The sequence below is a fragment of the Ochotona curzoniae genome, unplaced genomic scaffold, assembly GCF_017591425.1.
Source record: "Ochotona curzoniae isolate NIBS_2020 unplaced genomic scaffold, NIBS_Ocur_1.0 scaffold_4763, whole genome shotgun sequence".
NCBI lineage: Eukaryota > Metazoa > Chordata > Mammalia > Lagomorpha > Ochotonidae > Ochotona > Ochotona curzoniae.
The window spans coordinates 9116228-9133791 of NW_024467123.1; the positions used below are offsets into that span (position 1 = coordinate 9116228).

Below are 17564 nucleotides of genomic sequence, written 5' to 3' on the forward strand. Positions count from 1 at the left end.
CAGCCTCATAGCATCACATGTATATCTCTTCTCTTGATTACAGCAAGAGGACATTTAGAGTAACTGACCTAGTCTATCTAGGTTTCGAGAATATACTCTATAATGTTCAAACAATAAAGTCACCTATCTATATATTTTCTGAACATATTCCAATTGCTAAGGAATGTGTGACTAATTTCTTGCAATGTTGCATTAATGTATCAAAATACACATTTTGTATTATCATTAGGAATAGTAAAAATGTTAATAACTTTCAGTGTAAACCTTTCAGAAAAAAACCTTAATAAAGAAAAAAAATAGAAAGTCCTTATGATTCTAAAAATTCCCTTTTACTATCTGCTCTTCATGTAATAAATATTGTTTTGAATACTTACCCTACTTAGTTCCTCCTCGACAGCAGCAATTTTTTCCATCAGTTCTACGATCTGTTCTTCTTGAAGAGTTAATTTTCCGCTCATAGCTCTAAAATACAGTTTATAATATTTTTAATTTAATTTTTTTATTTGAAAGGCAGAGTTAGAAAATACACCAAGAGTAAGAGAGCAAGGGCACTCTTGGTGCTCTTCCCCAAACTGCTGCAGTGCTAGAACTGAGCTGATCTGAAGCCAGGAACCAGGAGCCTCTTCTAGGTCTCTGACATGTGTGCAGATCTCCCAAAACTTGGGCCATCCTCCACTGCTTTCCAAGGCCACTTGCAGTCTAGTTCCTTGCTAATGTGCCCAGGAAAGCAATGGAAGATGGCTGAAGTCCTTGGGTGGCTGGCTCCTCGACTTGGCCCAGCTCCGGCTGCTGTAGCCATTTGGAGAGTGAACCAGAGGATAAAAGATCTCTCTTCCTTCCTCCCCATCCCCTTCTTTCCTTTGCCCTCTTTCTCTGTAACTGCCTTGCAAGCACATAAACACATCCTTTAAAAAATATATTTATACAAAAGAAAAAAAGAGATCTTCTACACGCTCTCTGCTTCTCTCTCTAAATGCTCACAACAGGTAGTTGGCCCGAGCTAAACCCAAGGGCCAGAAACTGCCCCTGGCCTCCCAGGGGGTGACGGCCTCACCTCACGATCACCACCTGCTGCCTCCCATCTGGATGAACAGGAGCTGGACAGAGGCAGACAGCCTCAACCCCAGCTCCTCCAACATGGCAAGTAGACATGCTATGCAGCACCTTAACTAATGAGCTACTATGCGTACCACCAGCTTTTTTTATTTTAAAATTCATTTTTCTTGGAAAGTCAGATTTACAAAGAGAAGGAGAGATAGAAAGATTTTCCATCTGCTGATTTACTCCCCAAGTGGTCACAAAAGCTAGAACTGAGCCAATCTGATACCAGAAGGTTCTTCTGGGTTTCCCACACGGGTGCAGGGTCCCAAGGCCTTGGGCCATCCTCTACTTCTTTTCCAGGTTACAAGTATTGAGCTGGAATGGAAGTGGGGCAGCCGGGACACAAACAAGTGCCCATATGGGATCCCAGCACATTCAAGGCAAGAACTTTAGCCACTATGCTAATGTGACAGGCCTACTGGCTTTTTATTCTAACGATTCTTAATTTTTTTGGACCTATTGATTATTTTTAAGGCGTTATTTATCTATTTATTATTATTATTTTAAATTTTCAATTGAAAGTCAGTTACAGAGAAAAGGATCCAATGGTTCACTCCCCAAATGGCTGTATTCCATATGGGTGCTGGGTTGCATCCTGGCTGCTCCACCCAGCTCCCTGCCTGCGGCCTATGAAAGCAGTGGAAGATGGTCCAAAGCTTTGGAATTCTGCACCCATGTGGGAGACCCAGAGCTCTTACATCTGGCTTTGGACTAGCCCATGTCAAGAGACCTTGAAGAAGCTCCTGGCTCCTGACTTCGGACTGACAGGAACTGCCGTGGAGTGAACCAGCAGATGGAAGCAGTTTTTTATCTCCTCTCTGTGTAACTCTTTCTTTTTTTAAAAGATTTATTTTTATTATTTTTTTATTGGAAAGGCGGATATACAGAGAGGAGAGACAGAGAGGAAGATCTTCCGTCCGATGATTCACTCCCCAAGTGAGCGCAACGGGTCGATACTATGCCGGTCCGAAGCCAGGAGCCTCTTCCGGGTCTCCCACGTGGGTGCAGGGTCCCAAAGCTTTGGGCCGCCCTCGACTGCTTTCCCAGGCCACAGGCAGGGAGCTGGAAGGGAAGCGGGGCTGCCGGGATTAGAACCGGCGCCCATATGGGATCCCAGGCGTGCAAGGCGAGGACCTTTAACCACTTGCGCCACCGCGCCGGGCCCTATAACTCTGTCTTTCAATAAATTAATAACAAATGAAATCTTTAAAATAAATAAATAAATAAATAAAAGAGTACACATTTTTCAAAAAGTGTTTGATTACTTTTTTAAGACCAAAGCATAAAGGGGGAAGTGGTGCAGTAGTGCAGGGGGTTGAGCTGCTGTCAGCAACGCCAGCATCCCATGTTGCCAATTTGAAGCCCTCTCTGTATTTCTTGGCCCTCTCTGCAGCTCTGCTATGCAAATTAATAAAACAAATCTTTAAGAAATGATGAAGTCTTATACTATTCCTAAAAAAGAATAAGCATAAGAGAAAAAAAGTTAAGCTGGCTGTCTTGAAGCACCACCAGGTAGATGAGAATGGCAAAATGAGTTGTTTTACGTACCCTGTGAATGAATGTGGTGCTGGAGATCTTTTTTTGCTTTTAGATTTATCTATTTTTATTGAAAAGTCAGATATACAGAGAGGAGGAAAGACAGAGAGGAATAACCTCTGTTCGATGATTCACTCCCCAAGTGATTGCAACGACCAGAGCTGTGCCAATCCGAACCCAGGAGACAAACTCTTCCAGGCCTCCCACGCAGGTGCAGGGCCCCAAGGTATTGGGTTGTAATTGACTGCTTTCCCAGGCCACAAGCAGAGAGCTGGATGGGAAGTGGGACTGCCAGGATTAGAACCAATGCCCATATGGGATCCGGTGTGTGCAAGGCGAGGACTTTAGGCACTAGGCCACTGTGCTGGGCCCCGTGCAGGAGATCTTATAGCCAGCCATTTTGAGTAATGTCCGACTTACAACTTCACAAATTCAGGAGACAAACAACCATAAAGGAAGCGTTAACAAGACATAAATTAATATTTTACAAAGATAACATTAAAGAGAAAAAAGAAAGAAAGCACTTATTCCTGGCAAACTGACCCAATAGTTAAAGCTTACCTAAAATTCTCCTCAGAAAGGTACACACCATTTTTCTCTCGGGCTGCAGCGAGATCTCGTTTCAGGCGCTCTATCTCTTCCGTATATTCCTACACAGGAGGAATAAAAGATGTGTCAATTTAGTACTTTGCTTTCATTCAGTTTGGGGAAGATACAGCAAAAACATGACGTTAGCCCCACATTTCTAAAACATAAAGTATGATAAAAGTAACTACACAGCATTAGTTTATTCAGAAATACTAATAAAGTTTCTCAACAGTTTTCAAAGCTCCTTTGAACGTTCTCATTATAATGAACTTCCTTTTAAACTGTCTATCCAAATGCAAGAATTACATGTAAGCACAGTAATCAGTCAGATAATACTGGGGAAGAATGACTCATTGTTCCATGAGAAAGTCAATGGAACAAAGCAACCAGAATTGGATCCATACAAATGCGGGGGGGGGGGGGAATTCCCTGGACCACACTAGAACCAAAAACTTAGGCTCTCCATGAAAAGACAGAGATAAACTATGTACTTGCAGAAAATATCTGCAAACTTTTCTTTGCAGTAATAGATGAGCATCTAGAACATATTGAGAACTCCCAAACTGGGGCCAGCACAATGGCTCACTGGATAATTCTCCACCTCTTAGCACAGCATCCCACATGGGCACCGATTTGTGTCCTAGCTGCTCCAATTCCCATTCAGCTCCCTACTTATGGCCTGGGAAAGTAGTAGAGGATGGGTCTATGCCTTGGGACCCTGCATCCATGTAGGAGACCATGAAGAAGCTCTTGGCTCCCAGTTTCAGAACAGCTCAACTGGCTATTGCAGCCACTTGCAGAGTGAATCAGCAATAGAAGATCTTTCTGCCTTTCCTTCTCTCCATAATGTTGATCTGACTTTCCAATAAAAATAAATCAATCTTTTTAAAAAATATATATATGAAATTATCATGCTATACTATTCTATAAACATACAAAAAGTGTTGGATTAGGGGTCAGTACAGTGTCTCAACAGGCTAATCTGGCAACATCCCATAGGGCACGGGTTCAAGTACTGGCTATCCCAGTTCCAAAACAGCTCAATTCTTATGGCCTAGGAAAGCAGTGGAGAATGGCCCAAAGCCTTTGGCCCCTGCACACATGTGGGAGAACAGGAAGAAGCTTCTGGCTCCTGGTTTTGGATTGGTTCAGTTTCGGCCATTGGGGCCATTTGGGGAATGAACCAGTAGACAGAAAATCTTTCTGTCTCTCCTTCTCTGTGTAAATCTGCTCCTCTAATAAAAATTAAGAAATCTTTAAAAAAAAACTTTGTATGCCAAAAGAGGCATATACATTCCAAGTTTTCTTATAAAGATAACTAACTGCAAGTATTGTTAAGGCATCAGCTCAGTTGATGGGAAGAAGCATTTTAACGTTAACACATTTAGTTAAAATCACCCATAAAAAGCATGGCAAGCCACAGGCAACTTAAAAAATCTCGTTTAACAAGTGAAAGAGCAATCTGTTTCAGTCCATTTTCACATTAACTAAATAAAATTAGATTACATCATTAAAGTTCTGAAGTACCTTAATAAGAGCTTTTTTGGTGAGTTTCTGATTAACTTCAGGCTTATTTAGTATGTTCTTTGCTCTATGTGCATATTCCAATGTACTCAGGGTTTCCTGTCATCAAAAGAAAAGGTTAGTTACTGAAGATAATAAGACAATAATGGAATTCAATGATGCAAAACATATTTTTTAATAAATGTGTAATATAATGCATACTATATAATAATGTTATAATTAATCTAAAAATCAACTAATTAAGTCTTTTATGCCCAATCTTTAAAAAGAAAGTAATTTGGGCCTGCACTGTGATATAGCAAATTAAGCTTCTGCCATCCCATCAGTCCCAGCTGTTCCACTTCCGCTCCCACTCTCTGCTAATGGCCTGGGAGAGCAGTCAAGGACGTCCCAAGCCCTTGGGACCCTGCACACATGTGGCAAGACCCTGAATAAGCTCCTGGCTTTGGACTGTCTGAGCTCCAGCCACTGGGATCATTTGGAGAGAGAACCAACAGACAGACCGATTTCTCCCTCTTTATCTCTTTCTCTCTGTTTCTGTCTCTCCTTCTCTATATGTGACTCCACCTTTCAAATACAAATAAAAATAACTTTTAAAAAAAGGAAGCAATTCAAACGATTCTTATCTTTCTTTCATTCTCTTCAATTTCAGAGACATTATCTGTATGACAAACAGATCCAATATTTTTTTTTCTCTTAGACAAGCCTTAAATTCAATGAATGCAGAACAAGAGTTGAGGCACGGAGGAATAAACGGCTTTTCTCCTCAAACACTTACAACTAGAATTGCCCCAGCCAATTCTAGTTGTAAGTCTGGAACAGGAGTCTGGAACTCAATCTGGGTTTTGCATGTGGATGGCAGGGACCCAAGTATGTGGTGCACTCCAGGGAAGGAAGGTGGAACCCGCAGTCAGAGTTAGAACTTGGACTCAGGCAAGGACACACAGGATTCAAATATCCCAAACTTCTTAACCACTGTCTCATATACCCCCAAGACAGTATTTTAGGGCATATATGATTTCATTTGTAAGAAATATCCAGAATAGGGCCCGGTACAGTAGCCTAGCGGCTAAAGTTTTTGCCTTAAACGCACCGGGATCCCATATGGGCACTGGTTCTAATCCCGGCAGCCCCGCTTCCCATATCCAGCTCCCTGCTTGTGGCTTGGGAAAGCAATCAAGGACAGCCCAAGGCCTTGGGACCCTGCACTCGCGTGGGAGACCTGGAGAGGCTCCTGGGTTCAGATTGGCACGGCTCTGGTCGTTGTAGTCACTTGGGGAGTGAACCACTGGACGAAAGATCTTCCTCTCTGTCTCTCCTCCTCTCTGTATATCTGACTTTCCAATAAAAATAAATATTAAAAAAAAAAAAAGAAATATCCAGAATAGGCAAATACATAGATACAAAAAGAAGTAGCCTGAGGTTGGAAGTGAGGAACATGAGATGAAAAGTACTGCTTAAGTAGTAAAGTGCCTTTTTCAGAGATAATAAAAAGTCGTAATTTGGATGGCACAATTCTGTGAATACGCCAAAATCAGAGAATTACTACACCTTAACTGGGTGAACTATCTGGTTTGTAAATTATAATTCAATAAACATTTTTTTTTTTAAACAAAGAGGATGGGATGGGTGTTGTGGCACACATTTAAACTGATGTCTGGGATGCCTGCATCATGTAATGGAAAGTGTAGGTTTTAGCCCCACTTCTGTTCTCCTTCAGCTTCTTGCTTATGTTGACACTAGTAAGTCAGCAGTTCATGGCTCAGGCACTTGGGTCTCTGCCACCAACATGGGAAACCTGGATGGAGTTCCAGAGTGCTGGCTTCAGGCTAGCCCAGTCCCTGTTACTGCAGGCATCTGTGGTTTGAAGGTATCACTCTCTCTGCCTCTCAAATACAAATGAGAAACAAACAAACATTCTAAAAACATGCAGAGAGTAAAGGAAGACGTTTAGAATGAAAGCCCAAATTCCTGCATCATATATCAGAATGCCTGGATCCGAGTCCCAGCTCTGCTTTTGATTCTTTCTTCCTGCTAATCAGTATGCTGGGAGGCAGGGCTGAAAGCTCCAGTGCTTGGGTCATTGCCACCCAGTTGGGAACCCTGGCCCCAGCCACTGTGGGCATTTGATGAATGAACTACTGGATTGGAACTCTGGCTGCCTATGTTTTCCTCTGCCTCACAAAAAAAATTAAGACCTTGAGAAAAGAAGTTTTAAGTAAAAGAGGAATTTCAGAGTACATAAAAACTTCTGTTTAAAGCAGATGATGCCAAGAAAATAACAGATTTTTTCACCTTTGTTGATTCTCTTGGTTTTCCCCTATTCCCAATTCAACCTTCAGTAGTCTCTAAGCAGCCTCTATGACACTAACAAGTGCCTGGGCTCCTGTAACGCATGGTTAAAACCTGGATGAAGCTGCTGGCTTTGGCCCATGTCAATCCTAACCATTACAGCCACTTGGGGAATGAATCTCAGGACAGAAGGCCTCTCTGTCCTCTTCACTCTGTGACTTTTCCAATTAATAAGAACTCCACCAGAAAGAACAAAGATCATTTTTTCAGTAGTGTCTTCCTATATATGTCCATATGCAACACCCAGATTCTTATATACTCTAGCACAGAATGAATCAGTAAATGAGCTCTCAAAACTCGTGATCCTGTGACAGTTAACTAAAAATTTTGGTTACTATACTTGCAGCTTCCTTTCAAGGGTTTACCTCAAGATTGAGAGATGCAGGAGAAATGGTTGCAATTATAGATGTTCTTGTACGTCCCCCAAGAGAGTCCTGGAGGATTCTCGTTAGCTTGGACTCTCGATAAGGGACATGAGGTGTTCTCTCCACAAGAGCAGTAATAACCCTGCCCAAGGTCAGCAGCGACTGGTTGATGTTTCCAGCTTCCCGGGCTCTCTTGTCAACAGCTCCAGAGCGGCCAATATTTTCACTTCCAGCAAGATCAACCTTTGATTTAAAAAAATTAAGTTAGCCTGCCAGATTTGGATTCAACTACTTTCATTCTCACACACACAAAATGTACTAAACAGGGAGCAACAAGACTTTTGTATAATTCATAAATTTTTTCTACCAAGCTATTAACCCAGAAAACAAAAAGACGGTCTAGAAGTACAAAATTTTCATGTGCTCTACGATGTGGTCAAGAATCAAACAGTAGCATTAAGGTGGATACTTACCAGGTTCAGCTTTCCAATTTTAACAAGCTCTTCTCCATCAATTGTAGTTTCTTTCATATGTATTGTAACAGAGAAAACTGAGTGGGAACGACTAGAAAACAAATGAAGTTGCCCAGTCACAATCGTGTAAGACATTTACTTCCTACAGAACAATGAAAATGGGAAAGGAAGCTCTAAATAACAAGGTCAGAGAAAGAAAGTATTAGACAGGAAGCATCGATATGAATTGGAAGACAGAAGGGAAACAGACTCCTTGGGTTTTTACTTTCCGGTATCTTCCGCCTACATGGGAGTCCTTGTCCAGGGGCCAGTTGCAATACCCTGAAAGCATTCCCAGGCACTTCCCCAAACCGGATGTGATCTGAGGTAAAGACAGTTGCCTCTGTATCAGAAGAGAAGGCTTTCAATCAATCTTCCTACAAATAAGGATCTCAGGAATTTGGGACAAATGACACATTTCAACAACACCTGGCAGGCTATCAAACTACTCCCCCTCCATGTACTGCTGTGACCACATAAAGGTCTATTTCTTTACTCTAACAATGTCACGTGTAATACGTAGCTCCTTCCCTCAAACAGCAGAAATATTAAATGAAATGCTGTAAGATAATCACCCACAGACTACGCAGTGTTCAAAAGTCTACCTTATGGTAAATACTGACATTTAACTTCTGTTTAAGAGAAACAAAAATTATATAGCTGACCAAAGATAGCCTTTTTTCCAGCATCAATGGCGTTTGCAGGCAATCATCATGTTTGTTAACATTACACACAATGAACAATACAGTAATTTAAATTTTCTTCATAGTTCTTTCATGCTATTGAAAACAACTTAATAAGAAGTATCACGGTAACAAAAAACATTCAAATTATTTAAAATTGAGTACTAGAATTGCAGCCTAGAGGGCTGAGCATCTGCCTAAGAAGCTGACACTCCATAGTAGCAAGCACCAGTTCAGGTCCCATCTGTTCCACTTCCACCAGTCACTGGGAAAGCAGAGGAAGATGGTCTAAATACTTGGGTCCTGCCATCCACACGGCACCTGGGAAAGAGCTCCAGGTACCTGGCTTCAGATTGGCCCAGCACCAGCCTTTGAAGTCATCCAGGAAGTAAAACTGCAGATGAAAAATTTGTCTCTTCCTCTTTGCCTTTCATATAAATAAACAAATTTTTATTTAAAAAAAAAATTTAGGGCCCAGTGCAATAGCATAGTGGTTAAAATCCTCATCCTGAGCATGCCAGGATCCCATATAGTCACCAGTTCTAGTTCTGGCAGCCCTGCTTCCCATCCAGCTCCCTGCTTGTGGTCTGGGAAAGCAGTTGAGGATGGCCCAAAGCCTTGGGACCCTGTGCCCGTGTGGGAGACCTGGAAGAGCCAGATCCCAGCTCCTGGCTTTGGATTGGCTCAGCTCCAGCCGTTGTGGCCACCTGGGAAGTGAATCATTGGACAGAAGATCTTCCTCTCTGTCTCTCCTCCTCTCTGTATATCTGACTTTCCAATAAAAATAAATAAGTCTTTAAAAAAGATTTAATATACTTCTACTTTAACCAACTTGCCTTGTTCTCTTTTCTTCTTTTAGTACTGGTGCCCAACATATAAACCTCAAGCCAACTGCCACAGCACAAAACCAGCTGTGTAACAGATTGCTTTAACTACTTCAGTGACTTCTCCTCAGTTGCTAATTCTTTTTACAAAATTTTTTGGTTTATTTATATTCTTTTTCTTTGTTTTGGAAAAACAGAGATCTTCCATCTGCTAGCTCATACTCCATATCCCTGAAATAGTCGGCTGAAGCCAGGAGTCAGAAACTCAATCCTGGTCTCTCATTTGTGAGGTGGGAACCCAGGAACTTAGCCATCCTCTGACACACCAGGGCATGAATTAACAGAAAGCTGGTTGGGAAGCAGAGTATGTGAGACTCCAACCAGGGACACGGGATGCAGGTACCCGGAGCAGTGACTTCACTGCTGTGCCACTGGCCTACCCTGGTAACGCCTAATAAGAACATGAAGGTAAAGAGAGAGGATGGCGGAGGCTGGGAGGGGCTTCTCCCTTTATCTCTCCCCTTACCCCAGATCTAGAAAAAAAATAATAATGTGAAAACAATGGTCTTACCCACTTTCCTGTAGCCCTTGACCCTTTGTGCTCTAATCAACTATGTAAAGATTATCAAAATAAAATAATTAAAAAAGAAGTGAGAGGATGGCTTTCTTACCTAGAGTATGCATTCATCAGTGTAGCGGCAGTTTTCCTTTTTGCTGCCCCCTTCTCTAAAATTTGATAGACTTCATCCTTGTTATGGACTGTAATCTCTTCCAAACCTTTGATTATCACTCCTCTCTGATTAAATATTAAAAAAAAATCATTAGGTATGTTACAAATTGCATATGACTTTTCAAAGCCTCCTACATGAAAATTCAGACATTTTATTCTCAAAGACTCAGTCACCTTGTTGCGAGGATCATCAAACATCTGTAGTCTCTCAGAAACATCAGAAGATGGATTAAGCAGATCAAAAAGTTCTTCATTATATATCTCCAATAGAGATACCTTGACTGAAAATTCAGTACCATTATCGGTAAGTTTCTCAAAAATCTGATGAAGAGTTCGTGGAATTATACCAGCCAAGGGATCCTGAAATGGTAATATTAATGAAAATGAAAGAGTACAATATTTATTCAAATAATAAGAGCTTCAATGTACATTTAAACATAAGCACAGTTAGCTTCTGTGTTCATGGAGTACACAAACTCCCATTCGGCCAACCATGATCTGAAAAACACATGATGTTGTTGCATGTGAGTTAAGGCGCAGCATTCGTATGAGCATGGATTCACATATGAGCATGGATTCACGTCTGAGCCGCCCCACTGCAACCCAATCCCCTGCTGGTATCTGGGAAGGCAGCAGAACATGATGCCAACCATGTGGGGTCTAGATGGAGTTGCAAGCTCCCAGCCGCAGCCTTGTCTGGCTGTAGCTGCTGAGGTCTTTTGGAGAGTTTACCTGTGGATGGAGGGCCTTCTTTCTCTGTCTCTGCTTCACTGAACTCTACTTTTCAAATAAATGAACTTTTTATAAAAGGGAAATACATGGAAAAACATATATATTGAACACGTAGAATTTTTTCTTGTCATTATCTCCCAAATGATACAGTGCTATCAATATTTTTATGGTGTTTACATTGCATTGGGTATAATACATAATCTTAATATGCTTTAAACTATAGAGATGTATGTACATAGCTTATATTTAAATACTACAAAGTGCCCAGGATAGCCTAGTGGCTAAATCCTCACCTATCCCATATGGGTACTGGCTGGTGTCCTGGCTGCTGCACTTCCCATCCAGCTCCCTGCTTGTGGTCTGGGAAAGCAGTCGAGGACAGCCCAAAGCCTTGAGATCCTGCACCCACGTGGGAGACCTGGAAGAAGCTCCTGGTTCCTGTTTCAGATCGGCTCAGCCCCAACCATTGCAACCACTTGGGGAGTGAACCAGTACATGGAAAATCTTTCTCTGTCTCTCCTTCTCTCTGTAAATGTGACTTTCCAATGAAAATTTTTTTAAAAAATAATAAATCTTAAAAAGAAAAGGATGTCCCACAAATAAGGAGGCACTACTATACCCTGCTCCGACTACCTGTGTCATATATGTTGGTCCTCACCAAGCAGACTTTGTGCTTTTTTTTTTTAAGATATATTTATTTTTATTGGAAAGTCAGATATACAGAGAGGAGGAGACAGAGAGGAAGATCTTCCATCCAATGATTCACTCCCCAAGCGAGCGCAATAGCTGGTGATATGCTGATCCGAAGCCAAGAGCCAGGAACCTCCTCCAGGTCTCTCACACAGGCACAGGGTCTCCCAAGGCTTTGGGCCATCCTCGACTGCTTTCCCAGACCACAAGCAGGGAGCTGGATGGGAAGTGGAACTGCTGGGATTAGAACCAGCGCCCATATGGGATCCCGGCGCTTTCAAGGTGAGGACTTTAGCCGCTAGGCCACGGCTGACAGGCCCTCTGACCTCTTTTTAAAGACAAATGCTCAAACAGGTTTTATGCAACTAAATGTCAGCTGTAGTGGGGCCAGTGTTGTGGTGCAGCGAGTTAAATTGCAGGCTGCATTGTCTGCATTCCATACAGACTCAAGTTCAAGTCATGGCTACACCACTTCCGACCCAGCTCCCTGTTAATGAGCCCAGGAAAGCAGAGGATGACCCAAGTACTTGGGCCCCTGCATCCAGGTAAGATATCTGGAAGAAGCTCCTGGCTTCCGGCTTTATTCTGATTCAGTCCTGGCTGTTGCAGCCATTTTGGGGATTGAACCAGTGAGAGGAACTCAGTCAGTCTGTCTCTCTCTCTCTGCCTCTACCCCTCTAGCTGCAAGCCTGTCTTTCAAATAAACAACTCAATCCTTAAAACAAAAAACCCCTTCAGCCATAGTAGTGACAAAACATGTTCTAAAGAATAAATACCGGGGCCCGGCGCGGTGGCGCAAGTGGTTAAGGTCCTCACCTAGCACGCCCGGGAACCCATATGGGCGCCGGTTCTAATCCCGGCAGCCCCACTTCCCTTCCAGCTCCCTGCCTGTGACCCGGGAAAGCAGTGGAGGACAGCCCAAAGCTTTGGGACCCTGCACCCGTGTGGGAGACCCGGAAGAGGCTCCTGGCTTCGGATTGGCATAGTATCGACCCGTTGCGCTCAATTGGGGAGTGAATCATCGGACGGAAGATCTTCCTCTCTGTCTCTCCTCTCTGTATATCTGCCTTTCCAATAAAAAAATAATAAAAATAAATCTTTAAAAAAAAAAAAAAAGAATAAATACCTCCTCCCAGGTGTACACTTCATTAGGCGACCTTTCACCTTCCATTGTGAAGGTTTTGCCAGTGCCAGTTTGCCCATATCTGTCAAGAATAACAGAAGCGTTTAATTTAAAGCAAATACAACAGTCTCAATGTTTTCAACAACTAGAGAGTTAGTGTCCACTTACGCAAAGATGGTGCAATTATAACCCATAATCACTTCATCCAGAATTGGACAGACAACACTTCGGTAAACATCAATTTGTTTAGTAGATGCTCCAAAAACCTATAAAGATTATTAAAAATTCAAAATTATTCATTCTAATAATTTTCAAAATATACTGTCTCCACCCACTGGAATACTTAAAGAAAGAATTAAAACGTGTTAAGTGTATCATTTTTCTAGCAAAACAATTATATTAGGATTACATTAGCGGATACTTGAGAAGTAGGAAGGTAATACCATGTCGAAAGTGTACGTTTTCCTTGAGCTCTTGTCGACCAGTCCTCCAGTCCGCACGCTCACTTCTTTTCGTACATGATCACACTCAACCACTGAATGGGCGTTAACTTTCTTTTCTGCCATATTAAATGGTCTATAAAAAAAATACACAAAAGTATTGAAGAATTTTCAATTATCAGGTTATCAAGGACATTTTCACTGCCCACATTAATTAGAAAAGGCATTTGGTCTTGCAGCCTCCATCTCCTGTCCAGGGTCCTGGGTTCCATTTCTATCCAGCTCCTGCCAGTATAGACCCTGGAAGGCGGCAGGTGATAGTAGCCTTCCTGCCTGCCATCCGCGTGGGCTATCTGGATGGACCAGTCTCAGGAGTTACGGGCATCTGGGGTATAAACCAGCAAGTGGGAGCTCTTTCCATTTCTCTCTTATTTAAACAAACAAATATTTTTAAAAACTAACAAAATGAGAAATGTTAAATGTGAAGTTGTGACTATACCGTCAATGGTGGGTGCTAAACAATGTTGCGAAAGTAAATACTAGAATTCTAAGGACCTCAATTCTAAAAATAAAATTGGCTTATTCTGAAGATACATAAAGCATACTTCTGTTGGTTTCTTAGAAAAGATGCTAACAGAACTTAACTTGCACAAAACGCCAAACATAGATATGGAGTTGTATTTCTGCTATTTTTAACATACTAATCTAGCAGTCAATATGTAACACAAAGTCAGAAATAACTAACAAGTCAGGACCCTGCTGTATGCCAGGTACTCATGGTTCTGGGTACTTTAAGTGAACTAATTCACTTGGTCCCTATAATACTGTGAAGCTGGTAACACGAGCAGCCCCGTTTTTCAAACGTGACAACAGGAGTAGGTCTATACTGCCCAAGCAAAAGGGTCAAGGTCCCCTCTACCACACCATTGTTTTCTTACTCAGACTTCTCCAATTAGAATTTACACGGTTTGGGGCTGATGCCATGGCACCAAGGGTGAGGCCTCTGACTGTTTTGCAAACATCTCACATGGGTGCTGGGTTGGCGTTCTGACTGCTTCACTCTGATCCAGATCCTTGCTAATGGCCTGGGAGGACAACAGAGGATGTAAGCATGTGGGCCCTGCACCCACAGGCACCAAAGAGGCTCTTGGCTGCTGGGTCTGCACTGGCCCAGTCTGGCAGCTGCAGTCATGAGGGGAGTGAACCAGCAGACCCTTCCCTCTCCATAACTCTGCCTTTCCAATAAAAATAAATAAATCCTAAAAAAAAAAAAAAAGAAAGAAAGAAAAGAAAGAAAAGAAAGAGAGAGAGAGAGAAGGAAGGAGAAAGAAAGCAAAATTGCAAGGTTTCTACTGATCACAACAAACCCATCTATTTGCACACCACCAGTACATAAAAGCTCAGGGCAGTTAAACGATGAGGGAGACTGAAGAGGAAGGGAAACAAGTTCTCTCCTAGAGGAAAGTGCTAATTCTTCATCCCACAAAAGTCACCAAGTACTAGACTCTGGGGATGCAGCATGAACAAAGTACAAAAAAAAAAAAAATTGGCAAACACTGATTTCCTGTTCTCAGGGCGATTTCTAACCCAGTGAGAGTGTGAGGAGGACAACTAGTAAAAAAGAAATAAAAATATTAGGTGTAAATAAAGCAATTAAAAGGGATAAGAAGCGATGCTATAGTCCCAGGTGGCAGATTAACCCACTGTGTCCAGGAAAGTAACATTTTATATATATACTTTTAACATAAATTTCTATTTATACATAATATATTTTTATATAAATTTCTACTTATATAATAAATATATGGAACATTTCACGCATTTGCATGTCATCCTTATACAAGAGCCAAGCTAATTCTCTCTGTATCGTTCCGATTTTACTATATGTGGCACACACGAAGGTAGCATTTTTAGTAATAACCTAAAAACTGTGTCTATTGACAGATGAATGAACAAAACATGTTACACATTTCTTAAAAAGAAAAAAAAAAAAAAACCCAGACAGCCACAGCATGAACCTGGATAACATTATGTTACTTAACATAAGTCACAAAAAGATAAACTGTACTAGGACTCCATTTGTTTAAAGGGATGGGGGGGGGATGACAACTGCCGGGGGCGGGGAAGCTGGGAAAGAGGAGAAAGTGCAAGGCGCAAGTCACACTAGTGCCCAGGGCCAGACAGCAGCCCATTTGCATCTATATAGTGCTGTGATTAGCAAAGGGTTATGGGGACCCAAAGACCCAATGCCCTGGGCCATTGCGCTCACTTGGGGAGTGAATCATTGGACAAATCTTCCTCTCTGTTTCTCTTCCTCTCTGTATATCTGACTTTGCAATAAAAATGAATAAATAAATCTTTAAAAAAATATAAAGATCAGACAAAAAAAATTAGGGTGGGTAGTTCCAAGGGGGATCGGAAAGGTAGCCAGCAGCACAGCCAGAGCAAACCAGGCCCTGGTCTTGCCAAAGACCCAAGAGCAACCTAAACAGCTGCAAAGTTATTAAAGAAAAAGAGATAGGACAACACGACAGAGACCATATGCAGTCTGCAAAGTGTAGAATTTTAGTTACACCACACGTGTGCTTCTCCGGGACCTTTACAAGACAAGACTGGCCAATCTGCCAGGGCTTCCTAACTCAGAGCCTCTGACTCAAAGTTTAGTGCAGAAGTCTACTGCCAAGGGCAGACCTGAAAAGCAAAATGTGTATACTGAAATTATAGTAAATATTAGACAGAACTTGAACACGTGTTATTATTGATCAAAGAACTCTCTTCTAAGGCAAGACTTGAAATGAGTGAAGCTAATCAAGCATCAAGTTCAAGATAACGCCCAGAAGCAGATGAAGGGAGGGAGGGGGAGATGGGGCAGGGAACACGGAGGCTCCAGCTACAGGGACAGTCTAGCTTCTTCCTCCGGGGGCCAGCTACACAAACATTTGTTACATTGTTCTTCATAACCTAGTAAGTCTGAAGGATTTTGTAGCTAACACTTGAAAAAGAAATAAAACCACACAGAAAAGGTAAACATTGCCTGGCTTCATTAAGCAACCAAAATAAATTAAAATTTGCATTCACTGTAGGTGCTTTTCTCGCCCCCCCTCCCAATATTCAAATTAAGCAGGTTCCTATTTTGTTAAATCCCCAGTGTGCAACTGCTATGCATCCTAACCTGTATTTCAGGTCAGCAACAAAGTTCCTCTCTGACATCTAGTTAAAAAAGCATCCACAACTCAAATCACGCCAACAATCTAAGAAATTTGTTGACAAGAGTTTTTTTTTTTTTTTTTTAATTACAGACACACAATGGAAAGCACCTAAAAAGTTGGATAACTCAATCTCTTTAAGCAGCAGTTTTTACAAGTAAGCTCTTGCTCTACCGGCCCATTTTAAAATGGAGGTGTTGCTTGGCACCAGTTAGAGGAGAAAGAAACATCCTAAAATCTATCTCTTCTGATTAGCACAGAAACGAGCAGCACGATCACCACAACCTCAAGTCGCCTCGCTGTTCTGAAAACCAACTCATTTTATTACTTCATTTTTCAGGCCAGAACCACAGGGATGTGCAGCTGTCTATCCGAGAGGAGGGCGCTGCCCCTCGACAGACGGAGGCGACAAGCGATCGCGGGTTTTTAAGACGTGAAGAGGATGGGAAAGATAAGGCAAGTAAGCCAATACCTGCAAGGGAAGGTGGCCGCTCGATTTCCTAAGGGACAAACTGCAAAGGCGAGCGTCTGAAAGTGACAGGTCCAACAGCACATTTCCTCCTGTTCCTCCTACCGGAGAGCTTCCCCTGACAAGCCTTCATCACAACCCTCTCCCTGCCAGCTTTGCATTCTCACACAGCAGCTTCACGAAACGCGGGGCGATCAACAAAGAGGCTCCAAAACAAAACCCGAGCGACGCCATCCCCCAGCTCCTCACCTGCATCTCACCACCACCTGGATGTTCTTCCCCTTCTCGTCTTTCTTCTTCGCGGACGAATTGGACTGCGACGCCATGATCGTCCTCGCCCCAAAACAGAAAAGGCCGAGGCTGGCTGCGGGCTGGGGGCGGCCGGGAGGGCCGAGGGGCGCGGACACGGACTCGGACCTGGCTGCCCAGCTCGCTCGGGGATCTCCCCCAGGACGGTGGCCGCGGCGCGGGGCGCGAACAGCCCGAGAGCCGGGACGTCCGGTCCTCCTCTCCGCCCCGACCCCGACCAACGACTCGGCGCCTCAATTTGAAAATAGGAGCCGGGTGGCCGAGCCAATAGCAGCGCGTGCGCGCCAGGCACCATGGGAAGCCGCGTCGCCACGGAAGCCCCTCCCTCAGGGGCGTGGCCCGAGCGAGATGAAAAGCCGGGCTCTCGGATCCGGGAGAGC

General features: G+C 42.8%; 1 protein-coding gene and 1 pseudogene across 1 annotated transcript in view; both read right to left on the reverse strand.

The window, feature by feature from the left end:
* The window catches only part of KIF11 (kinesin family member 11), a 37789-nt gene extending 20497 nt beyond the window's left edge, over positions 1-17292 (reverse strand). Inside the window, exons 1-11 of the mRNA XM_040970314.1 lie at positions 17125-17292; positions 13204-13336; positions 12929-13026; positions 12764-12842; positions 10390-10575; positions 10157-10281; positions 7940-8030; positions 7467-7709; positions 4753-4848; positions 3199-3287; positions 375-462 (exon numbers count right to left, since the gene is read on the reverse strand). Of these exons, the coding sequence (XP_040826248.1) occupies positions 375-462; positions 3199-3287; positions 4753-4848; positions 7467-7709; positions 7940-8030; positions 10157-10281; positions 10390-10575; positions 12764-12842; positions 12929-13026; positions 13204-13336; positions 17125-17201 (1305 nt within the window). The 5' untranslated portion in view covers positions 17202-17292. The remainder of the gene's footprint in view (positions 1-374; positions 463-3198; positions 3288-4752; positions 4849-7466; positions 7710-7939; positions 8031-10156; positions 10282-10389; positions 10576-12763; positions 12843-12928; positions 13027-13203; positions 13337-17124) is intronic.
* Positions 14999-15097, reverse strand: LOC121149876 (annotated as a pseudogene).
* Positions 17293-17564: the final 272 nt, after the last annotated feature.